Source organism: Fukomys damarensis, unplaced genomic scaffold (genome assembly GCF_012274545.1).
Source record: "Fukomys damarensis isolate Sample0158 unplaced genomic scaffold, DMR_v1.0_HiC HiC_scaffold_16, whole genome shotgun sequence".
In the NCBI taxonomy this organism is placed as follows: domain Eukaryota; kingdom Metazoa; phylum Chordata; class Mammalia; order Rodentia; family Bathyergidae; genus Fukomys; species Fukomys damarensis.
Window position 1 is genome coordinate 90,948,086 of NW_022900928.1, and position 12,766 is coordinate 90,960,851.

At 35.3% G+C, this 12,766-nt stretch overlaps 1 protein-coding gene across 3 annotated transcripts in view; it reads right to left on the reverse strand.

Moving 5' to 3' along the window:
- The window catches only part of Cntnap2 (contactin associated protein 2), a 2,025,293-nt gene that overhangs the window by 994,305 nt on the left and 1,018,222 nt on the right, over positions 1-12,766 (reverse strand). For all 3 annotated transcript variants that reach the window (XM_010638580.2, XM_033764477.1, XM_019209676.2), the window contains one exon: positions 3-152. In XM_010638580.2, the coding sequence (XP_010636882.1) occupies positions 3-152 (150 nt within the window). The remainder of the gene's footprint in view (positions 1-2; positions 153-12,766) is intronic.

Genomic DNA, 12,766 nt, shown 5'->3' on the forward strand with positions numbered 1-12,766 from the left:
ACCTCCAAAGAAGTACTTCTCGCCAGTTTTCACTTGAAGAGGACTGTTTGTTCGAACTGCTGATGCTTCGTCTCCATCAATGGTGAGAATAGCAAAATTCTCCTTGGCTAAGAAACGAACCTCATGCCACTGACCATCATTCAACCCAGAACCTAGGAAGTACAAAATAAAACTCAGTTTAGTTACACAATTTAAATATATATCATATATTTGTAAATAATTTATGTAATTTAAATGTATACTATTTAACTATATAGATATAAGAAAACATGTAATGTGTATACATTTTGCAACTTTGTATATACATATATGCACTGTATATACATATGCAATTTTTAATTTACAAACTATAATATATTACATTTATGGAGTGCAATGTGATAGATTGATATATACACACAAAGTGAAATGACTAGACCAGTTAGTATATCTACCATTATACTTAATGTCATTTTTGTTGTGTGTGATGCATTTGAAATTTACTGTCAGTTATTTTGAAATATAAAATGCATTATTATTAACTACAGTCAGCTAAGGAATTACTGGTAAAAATGACAATTTCAGCTAGAAAGGAGGAATAACCACAATTTTTAAATTTTTAAATTTTTAGTGCTTTAGAAGTACAATTCATGTATTTTAACTAGGAGACTACAATGCTGCTTATAAATTGCATTATTTAATGTTTCTTTAATATCATAACTGGTTCTATCTTCCACTGGACTAAATAAAGCATAATGCAACCCAATTAGGTAAATAAATAGGCCTGGAATCCATTGGGACACTTGGGAAGAACAGTTTGCATAAAGTCATTTGGGAGATGAGGATGAGATATTTTAATTTAAGAAGTTGTTTTCTGGTTAAATTTGCCTTATCCCACTCTCAGATAAGAAAACATATTTATGCTTTTTATTTAATATTTCTCTATTTTAAAAAACTTTTGTTCTGGCTCTTTCCTTTCAATACCACATCTCTAGGCATAATTTATATAAATTAAGTATTAAAGAAAAATATGTTAAGTATGTACAGTTTACTACTTATGATCACAGGGACAGTATCAGGATTATTTGATCATTTATAAACAAGGCATTGTTAGAATTCAGTGGGTTATATTTCAAAGAACAAAAAGTAAGAAAATAAACCAACAACTTCTACCAACAACAGCCACATTTCACTCTTTTCTGCTACATAGATATTTGAAGATAAACATTCTTTTGATCTCTCCACTAGGTGGGCATGGCTTGAAGTTTCAGTATAGTATGTTTTCATTTTAAAAGAATAATTAGAAAATTAAGGTGCAAACAGCAAAGCAGCAATGGAACACAACCATCTGGAGAGACTTGGAAACACCAGCAGACAGAGAAGTCCAAAGAGTCAGGCAGAGTGCTTTTTTCTAATGCTGCAAAAGCTTATTTTGTGACAAAGGGAACAGGCTTTTGTTCTAGTCTGCTCCAGATGGCGTAATGTAAAATCCTCACATAGAAGTTCCTTGAGGATACTCTTCAGTGTCATTAAAGATAAGAAGACTAACAAGTAAAGATATTTAAAAATAAAAACACAGTAAATCAATGAAGCACAGATGAAAGCCCTAAGCCCCTGACAGTTTACACCAGCCATCTGAATTGCATGCGGGCCATAGCTTCCTCACAGCCATTTGTCTTTTTGTAGCCTATGAGCTGAGAGTGTTTTTTACATTATTAAATGGTTGAAAAGAAATCAAAAGAGAAATAATATTAAGTGGTATATACGGATTTCATAAATCCAAATTATAACGCCAATGTAAAGTTTTCTTGAAATATAGCCAAACTCACGTGACTATATATCACCCGTTCACCACCCTACTCACAAAGCTGCATCGGATATCATATGTCTCAAAGTGGAGACTATGTGCTACGTGGTTCTCTCCAGAAAAAGCATTAGCTAATGGTTGGTGTATATCACTAAGCAAGGCCTGGTGGAAACTGGAAGATTGTGATGACATGTCTTTTATATTTACTCATATTATACGAAATGTCATGCATTTTTAGGATGTTACATTTTAGTTCAGTAATACGACTGAGCATATTTTGCTTCAATGGAGGACAATTAAAATTTGGCTGCAAAATAATCAATGAAAATAATTCCCAAATTTTGAAATTTAAAATATATGAGTCTTTATGTATATATAATATATATATATATATTATATCAGAGAGAGAGAGAATACTAATATTAATACTATAAAAATTATAATCACTTGGTAGTCTTTAGTATGAATGTTTCAACAATGTGTGGACTGGCCTCTTTGCATTCTTTCCACTTACAATCTCTTCTCTCCACACAATAATGCTAGTGTTTAAAAAAATGTACCGACATCACAGCATTTCTGGTACACAGTTTTCTCTTGCTTCTGGACTTTGTTAAAAGTTATGGCCACACCTTTATGGGGAACTGAGCCTTCTGTGGATCATCTGCATGGATTCTGCTGCCAATCTTCAGGCCTCTGCCCAAATGCTATCTTAACAAAGGCCTTGCATAACCAGTTCCTCATAAAACCCTTCATCCTATTGCATATTTATTTACTGGTCAATGGGTTTATTTTCTATCTGCACTGTTTGATTCTTGAAGTCAGAGATTCTATGTGTTTTATTTTCTGTTAAGAATCTTGAATTTCAGGCAGTCCCTGGCACACAACAGGTGCGCAGGAATAAGAAAGGAATCCAAGGGATGATCATGAATACAAGTTTCAGAGACCTCACAGCTGATGGTGGAACCCAAGCCAATAGTGGGGAAAGCATTGGCACTGCTGACCATGGCCTCTATGCCAGAAATAGCCATATACCCTGTGATCTACTCAAGGGTAAGAAGTAAGTGAGTCCATGAAATTTTCTTAAGTTTAATTGAATTTAATATCTATATCTCATCCTGGAAACCTGTACCATTCTAGACACATCAAAATTGACCTTTCTCTACTAAATTATACAGTGAAACATATTTTCTCATCTCCTCCTGGTGTCAAGTGCAGACAACTCCAGACATTGCAGGTTTCCAATGATGCAAGGATAGGGCCTGGCTAGAAGGGCTGGGTGTGCCAGGCCCAGCAACTAAGATAGAGCCTCAGAAGATCTGCAGGGGACTGCTCCCAGTAGCATAGCAGCAAATCCTATGTTAGAGAAATGTTTAGTGATCTTCTACCATTTTCTGTCTTATTTCTTTATCCCTCCTGGTACTTAATTAGATCAATGTAAAATACACTGAATTTACCTAAATTTCTGTATTCAGGTCTGCTTTTCAGTATTTGTGGGTTACTTTACAAGACAGTTCCTCATTGAAAAAGAACATTTCTAGATTTTAGTGCATGTTCTTTTTGTGACCAGAAGAATATCTCCACCAAATCAGAGATTTTTTTTCCTGTCTGTGCAAAAACTAGGGAAATAGTTCTAATTGTTTTCTTTTTTTGCCTTTCAAGTATGCATGAAGAACAATGCAAATAAAATCCTCTGTACTGTAAAATTACTATGCAAATGCAGCCTTATTCTTAAATTAAAATCAATTAGCAGTCAGATAAGCCATAGTGAATACTGAAACACTTTCTTCTCAAGTGGTCTCTTTGAGTTCTCCCACAGAATTGATGCTCCAAATACTGTATTTTACCATAACATTTTCTTTTAAAGTCCCAAACTGAACTTATGATCAATTAGCTATAGTGGTACATCATCATGATTTTAGTTCTTATGTTTGCAGTTTGATGACCCCTGCCCTGAAATGCATTTCTATGATATGGATCTCAAGAGCATTAATATTAATGTTCAACCTCTAAATCACATAATATAATCCTAAAGAATTATACACTCATTAGAAGACATTTATAAAATACCTTAGCTATTCTAAATGATAGACCAGAAAGTCTTTCAGAAAATCTCTATGAATAGTTCTTCATCACAAAATTAATTTAAGAAAGCAATGTAACTAATTTTATTGTTTATGTCAAAGGACCCATTATTCTAATTAGATTAAAATTAAAAAGTTATTTTATTTTTTCAAAGAAACTTAATTACTAGAGAAATTAGACCCCAGATTGAAAGAGCCTTGTTGACAGCAGTCCCTGTGTGACTGAAGTTTAAACAGTGATTTCCGTTCATTTTAATTCCAATTATTTAATTCCAAATGTTTTGAACATTTAATCATAGTCACAATCTATGACTGGAATGGGCCCCCAAATATAATTAAATTTATTCTTAATGCAGCAAGGATGACCAAATTACCTAAAAGAAAATGTGCTTCTTCTTTTATACTTTCTTCATCCACAAGTTATAAAAAGTAATAGCCTGAAGGCTCTCTCCAGAGAAAAATCCAATTTTATGAGGCCTACATATTTGAGTATTTATAGGTGTATTATTCCAAGCTCTATGTGCTAGCCACTCTCATAACTACTTTACTTGCATTTGACTCATTCATACATTACAGAAAAAAAAAGTTAAATATTACCTCCAATATAGAGAAAGGGACTAAGTAAGTCTAATAAAATATAAGCATCCCATAGTTAGCAAATGGCATAGCCTAGAATTGTATCTGGCTGTAAAGCTTGAGTTCTAGAAAGCAAATGCAAAAAATAAGAAAAAACCAAATATGTTACATAGTCTCTACATCTGCCATCAGAGTTACACTGCACACACACACACACACACACTCCTTGCCACTGTGTCTGCAGAGAGGCTTAATCCCTGGGGACAGCCTTGTGTCACTGTGTATCAGGGCTGGAAAGAAACAAACACCATCTATTTTCACCTGCCTGCTTTCAGTCATTCATGCCCTCCAATTTCTGTTGTGCTGGAATATAACTCATACTACCAGACTGTATTTTTTTTTTAGTATTTTGTTACAATGATATTTTTTACTTTACAATGGACTTGTAAATGGAATCTTTATATTACAGATCTGAATAGCACATTCTTAGATTTGTTTTCCATCTAGAGAATACTTAAATGAGCCCACAAGTATTTACTTAAATAATCTCCTCACTTTGTGGGACTCTGAGAAAAGAGAACTTCATGTTCACTCTTATGTTATAAAGGGTGGATGAAGAAGCCTGGCCATGCTGTCTTGCTGTGGGCTTGCTGTAGAGCACAGACACTCATACAGACCTCCTGACACCTCCAAGAGGTTTTCCTCAGTACTTGAACCAAGCCATCCAAGGTTATTGAGCCTGGACAGGATGTGATAGATTCAGCTGATGTCTCATCTGCCTCCGTTCATCCTTCTGGCACAAGGGAAGACCTGAGCAACTTTGCACGACACCTGGGCTGAAATAAAAGTGTTAAATGTCTCCTACAAATTTGCTCCAGAACTTGTTTTGTCTTTAGCCTTTCCTGGACCATCTGTCACTTGGAGGAAGTAGTACAGAATTATTTGTTTCATACAAGCTAAAAGAATAGCCTTTCTTGGGCATTAAAAATTAATGCCTGAAAGGGCTGGGAATTTAGCTCAGTGGTGCTGCTGCCTGCCTCACAAGGGCAAGGTCCTGACTTTGGTCCCCAGTACCAATACAATACAACAACAAAACAAAAAACAATATTGTTTAATGATTTCTAATTCATTTGAAATGGAATATTAATAAAATTTAAGATTTGGAAGTCAACATATGAAATTCATTTAGAATTTTGTAGTTGACCAGATCAATAGCTATTAGATACATGCTTATAATAAATACCAGGTTTATTCAAGAAAAAAATCAAATATATCATTATTGCAAATTTTATTAATTTTATAAGTTATATATTTAACAATCACCAAAATGGATGAAAACAGCATTTCTCATTCACTGTTGAGAGCTATGCTTTGTCTACCCACCACTGTGGGTGGGTCAGCAGATATCTTGAGAATGGAAAGAATGTGTGACTGCACTTGTAATCCTATTGGTTGATCATGGTTTTGCCCACCTCATTCCCACCTTGTAATTTTCCACTGGGTCTTACCATTTTGTCCCACTTTGTGCCAGCCTCACCTTATGGCTTTGCCCCATAAAACACCTTTGAGAAGCAGGGTTGGCAGGTAACCCACTTTTGGATCCCTCTTTTGTTTATCTTAGACAGAAGTATTCTTTCTCTCAATAAATTTCTCCTACTTTTAACCTCTGTTGTTCTTAGAATTCATTCTTTGATTTTTTTAGAGAAGACGCTCATGCTTTGGATATCTAGCAGGTTTAGAGCTGCATCTATCCCCCCCTATGTCCCCACTACCCATCACTGTGGCAAAAGAGGGTAGAAGAGTGGACAACAGGGATAGGGATTTAAGAGACTACACTGTCTGCTTTCACACTGTGCCTAGCTAACCCAAGCAAATCTTAACTTCTGTGCTTCAAACTTTTCTTGACTAAAGTACAGATATTAGCTACTCTGAAGGTTTGCTTCGGGTAGACAAATTAGTGTTTGCATGACATTTAAAAGGCACCTGGCTCATAGGTGCTAGGGTATCTCTAGCTATACCTATGACATAAGGTCAAAAAATAAAGGCATTACCTGGGAGTAGAGATGCATGCCTATAATCCCAGAACTCTGGGAGGCTGGCACAGGAGAATTGCAAATTAGAGCCAAGTCTGGGGAAATTGGAGATTTAGAGAGATTTTTGTCTCAAAATTTAAAAATGCAAAAGCCCTGAGGATGTAATTCAGGGTGAAGACAGTTTCAATTCCCAATATTGCTTAAATAAAACAAATAAAAATAAAAATAAAGGGCAACTTTACTTTAGTTAGATATTTAGTTTGCCTTTAATTTAGGTACTTTTGGAAGCTGATATCTCATATTTACAAATGTTGATGCAACAATGTGTAAGTTTTCAAATAGGAAAACCACAGAATAAATCTTTACAATGTGAAGTTCAAGAGTGTTTATTTGCAGGACAACTGGAATAAAAGATATCCTAGCATTATTCTAATAGGAACCCCATATATGTTAGATGATTCACAAAGGTAGACAAAGGCACTGATATTAAAGCTGCATATAAAAAATATAAGAACAAAATTATTTCTAAAAAGTGAGTGGGAAATGAACTTTCTAAATTACTTATATACATACTATTTAAAACATGTAGTAAATATTATACACATTTTTACCTATAGCCCTATGTGTTTATACAGACAAATTTATAAATGGCCTCTGTTATCTTCTTGGGGAAATACATACTGTATTAACCCTGGGGTCCTATTTAGTATACATGTAGGATGTCCTATAAGAGACTAAGATGGAATAAGAGCTCAGAGATTTCTGATTTATAGTCCCACTTGCAAAAGGCAGAATTGGGTAGTCAGCATGGACTCATTTGCACTCAGCCAATAGCTGAGCTGCCTGCAAGTTAACTTTATGCCTCAATTTCCCCTTCTATGAAATGGAAATAGTGCAAGTATTTCATAGGATTTTGGGGAGGACTAGGTATTTGGTGGTCTGTGGTATGGGACAGTTTATCTTTAGACTAGTGAGTTTGTGAGGTGCAAAGGGAACACACATTTGGTTGAACTTTACTTCAAAATTTGAATACTGACCTTTTCCAGGACTAGGAAATGGGTAAAATGCTCTGTCCTACTGCTGTGCCATGGCAGCGAGCCTCAGTCCTCAATGAGCCCTGAGATCAGGAGGGTGAACAGTGCTGTGTCTGAGCTAGGCTGCCCAATAGGTCATGCATACTAAATGCATTACTGACTTAGGATACTTCCAATTTGCGATGGGTTTATTGGAATATAACCACATCATAAGTTGTGAAATATCTCTCTGTATATTATAATTTAGTATAGCTCGTGGTAGTTACCTTTCTGTAAATGTTAACTATAACTTTTTATTCAGTGAATGAATCTAGCTAAATATCAACCTGGGTGGTTGTATTTTAATTCTGAATACAATAACTATTATAAAATGATAAAATGGTTTTCTTCATCAATAAATACCTCCCTCCCTCATATAAATCGAATAGTGCCAAATCATTAATAAGGAATTTAGCATTCTGTGAAGGTATCTAAATATGTTTCTGATAACTTCCAGGTCAACAGTTTTTAAAGCTAATTTTGGGATCTTCAGTATGGTCCTTCATAGTGACCAATCTTCTTCCCCCTCCCCAAAATGTGCTTTTTCACCTACATTATTTAATAGATGTAGTGGTGGATGTCCATGACATATTTCCAAAAATGAAATCCAATTCCAAAGAAAGATTTCTTATGGTGAATGACTTTGAGGATACTGATTAAAAACGAGACAATATATTTTCTAAGGTATTTTTATTGCAAAAAATAATATATATGTATATACACACACACACACACACACACACACACACACACACACACACACGTGTGTTATCCAGGTTGGCTCAAACTTATGATCCTCCTGCCTCAGCCTCCCAGAGCGCTGGTATTATACCACATCTTGTTTTAAAATACATATAATATTACAGCAGTTTTATTTTTATAACTAAATGCTATATGATACTACTTTATGATATCTATCTCCAGTTATTCTATAATTTGTAAAGATAAATTTTTGATCATATATATTATAAAAGAAAAACAATATTTTGACTGAGAGGATTTTAGCTTAAAACCACACTTCAGCTTCTGATTTTAATTTTTTTCATAAGATAACTGGATTGTTTTATAATATTGTCTCTAACATTGCCCTAACTCATAATTGTTGGGAAAACTTGTTTCATATGCAAATGTAAGCTGTTAATGAAGCATATTCTATCCATGCTGTCTTTGTAATGGTATTATTTTTAAAGTAAGACTCTTGAGGTGGTTTCTTTGATTGAACAAGGGGAAACAGATGTTGCTCTTATTAGAGACAAGAAGAAAATACTGGTTTAATGAATATTGAAAAAAAGAAAGTATTTAAAATATTGTAGCAAACCAGGATGTAACATCTGTTGGAAAATGCTTCAAATAAAATTACAGTGACTAGAATTTTCAGTCTTTTGCTTAATATTCAGTCTTGAGAGAAACATTTCTTAGGATATAAATCCATCTTTAGGCAGTTACAGTGTTGTATGAGGTGATCATGACATATAAGTTATCAAGTATCTCTGCAATAAAGAGAAAAAGGGAATACACATTTCTATGTAAAAGCCATATACAGTACTATTTCCTATATTATCAGTATAAATTCTGTACCATAATAAAATTGGCCCAATTTCTCCTTCCTGACTTTCACATACTAATCCAATCCACTTTATAAAAACAATGAATTGTAATCAGGAAAAATGTGTAATAATGGGCTTGGGCAGACATAAGATACTTACATTTAAAATGTTTTTTCAAGTTTTTCTTCATAATATAAACATAGAAAGTCATTTTGGAGTACATCTTTTTACTGAAAGAGCAACATGAATGGAAACTTTAAGTGGAAGAAATATTTTGAGACCATAGTGTATGATATTTTTGGTGCACTGCTAGAAATGACTCTGGTATTTACTTAATAAGTAGCAACTTAGAGATGGGTACACATCTCAGGTACACAGAGTCTTCTGAAAAAGAAAAGACATAGGCTGGTGGTTGTTATTGTTATCTTTTCTACATGTTAGGGTCACTTGGGGAGTTTTTAAACTTTCACACTACTGACACTTTCAAATAATTACGGGGACAGAATAGAGTTAAGTGAAGATAAACATCTTAAAATTCTAATCCAAATTACAATATTAGTTTTTCAGAAATAGACAACAAGATTCTAAAATGTGAAAGTAAAACTTATTCAAAATAAAAAGACAACAAAATTAAAGCAACCATTACTTAATTTCAATATTTATTGTAAGTTATACTACTCAGAGAGTAATTAAAAATGAGCCCACATATATATGATCAATCGTTTTCTTGACAAATACACTATGGGAATTCAATGGAGAAAAGTGTCTCTTTATTTTGTTTTGTTTTGCTTTTTAAAAAGGGTGGTAAAACATGTGTTTAAAAATAGGAAAAGGGGGAAAGCAGCTGGCATGAACTTCAGATGTCCCTCCTATGTCCGGGCCCGATCTTTGGACCCACGTAGCCACGACTTTCCCTGTGGAACCCACTGATTGCTCTGGACCCAGCACCAGGAGAGTGAGTTTTGGGAAAGTGGATGGCTTGGACTTCAGATCTCCCTCCACTAACCAGCCCCTGCCTTTCCCTGCGGGCGCCACTGAATGTTCCGGACCCAGTGCCAGTAGGCTGAGGAGCACCACCCCCACCCCCCGGGTCTCAGATCCCCTGATTGTGCCAGTCCTTAGATGCACTCTGCAGAGGCATGGCTGGCAATAAAGGGTGGTGATTGATCCTATTGTGTTCCTGATTGTATCGACTGGGATAAAGGGCAGGGATTGATTTGACTAGTTGCTGTCTCAACTACAAAAATGAGAATGTCTAAATCATTAGAGAATCAAAGGCTGGGATGCAACGATATGAGGAAGATTTAATGAACCAGAGAATGAATCAAGGGAAACCCAACAGCAAAAATAAAGATGAGAAAACACTTAAGCAAGCCACAAAGACAGACTTCCAGTCCACCAACGGCAAACAGTAGGGCAAAGGAGGATGGTGAACCTTTAGAACACTCAGAACTCACAGCACAGAAGTATCAAAACTGATCAATCAAGCTCTAGAAAAATTCAAAACAGAAATTATGTCCCAGATAGCCATAGAGATGGTGAGCAAAATGAAACACATGATTTGAGACTTTAGAATAGAATCTGCAAAAAAATAGATGAGCTCAAAAACATAATAGAAACCATGAAAGCCCAGAATAAGAAAGAAATGGAGAGTTTTACGTCATCGCCCAGGCTTGGACTCAGAGGCCTCTCTACTATGCGGGCTCCTCTGGAGCCGCGCAGTTTCCAGAGGGCACCACTGATTGGCTCAGACACAGTGGAAGAATGGTAAAGTTCCCCCCACCCCGCTATTAGATCCCCTGACTGAGCCAGTCCTAGGATGCACTCTGCACAGGCATGGCGGGCTGTAAAGGGTAGTGATTGATCCTATTATGTTCCTCATTGTATCGATAGGGATAAAGGATAGGGAATGATGTGATGAGTTGTTTGCTTAATTATGAAAATGAGAATGTCTATAAGTCATTAGAGAATCAAAGGGTGGGACAAAATGATATCAGGAAGATTTAATGATCCAGAGATTGAATCAAGGTCAACCCAACAGCAAAAATAAAGATGAGAAAACACTTAAGCAAGCCACAAAGACAGAATTCCAGTCCACCAATGGAAAACAGTAGGTCAAAGGAGGATGAAAAATCAGAGAGTGAACCTTCAGGACACTCAGAACTCACAGCACACAAACTAAAAAAAACTGATCAACCAACTTCTAGAAAAATTCAAAACAGAAATTATTTCCCAGTTAACCATAGAGATGATGAGCAAAATGAAAGACATGATTTGAGAATCCAGAACAGAAACTGACAAAAAAATAGATGAGCTTGGAGACATAATAGAAACCATTAAGGCCCAGAATAAGAAAGAAATGGAAACAATGAACACCCAACATAGGAAAGAAATGGAATCCATTAAACAAATTCAAACAGATATCCAAGAGGTTAAAAACTCTACTGAGAACATACATAACACAATAAAAGATAGAATCTCAGATGTAGAAGATAGGATAGCAGACAGTAACCAAGAAAAGAGAGGTCTCTTAAAAACAGTCAGGGAGCATGAGAAATTGATCCAACAACTCCTAAATAATGCAAAGAAGAATAACATAAGACTGATAGGAATCCATGAAGTACCAGGAGAAAAGGCAAATGACTTAAAAAAGCTGTTCAAAGAATTAAGGCCTGAAAACTTCCCAAACAGAGGGGAAGAATTAGACATACAGATAAGTGAGGCATATAGGACACCAACTAGCCACAATTAAAAAAATCTACACCTAGACATATTATAATCAAGATCCCAGAAACCCAACAGAAGAACAAAATACTACAAGCAGTAAGAGAAGAGAAACAAATCATATGCGAGGGAAAGCCCATCAGAATCACAGCAGACTTTTCAACACAAACCCTCAGGTCAAGGAGAGCCTGGAGTGAGGTATTTCAATTTCTAAAAGAAAACAAATTACAACCAAGACTGATGTGTCCTGCAAAACTCTCTTTCAAAATGGATGGAGAAATAAGATACTTCCATGACAAAGAACACTTGAGAAACTTCATGAATACTGAACAAGCACTACAAAGAATTTTAAACAATATCCTAGAAAAAGACAATGAAGATCACAACACCAGGAGGTCCAACAGAGCAAATCAAATAGGCAAGGCAAGAAACTAAAAAGAGAGGACAAAAAAAAAAAAAGAGTCAACAAAAGGATAATAACATGACAATAATAAGTCAGTACATATCAGTTATAACTATCAATGTCAACGGCCTCAATTCACCAATCAAGAGAAATAGATTGGCAGAATGGATTAAGAAGTAAAATCCAACAATATGTTCTACACAAGAAACACACCTAGTGCAAAAATAAGCCCATAGACTAAAAGTGAAAGGATGGAAAACAATTCTTCATGCTACAGGAGCATAGAAAAAAGCAGGGGTAGCAATCTTATTCACAGACAAAGCAAATTTCAAACCAAAACTGATTAAGAGAGACAAAGAAGGCCACTACATCGTTCACAATTCAAGAGGAAGAAATGACAATCAGAAACATACATGCACCCAACTATATAAAACAAATATTAAATAACATGAAAAACCAAATAAGCACTAATGCAATTGTACTGGGGGATCTAAATACCCCACTATCACAAATAGATCATCTAGGCAAAAAATCAACAATGAA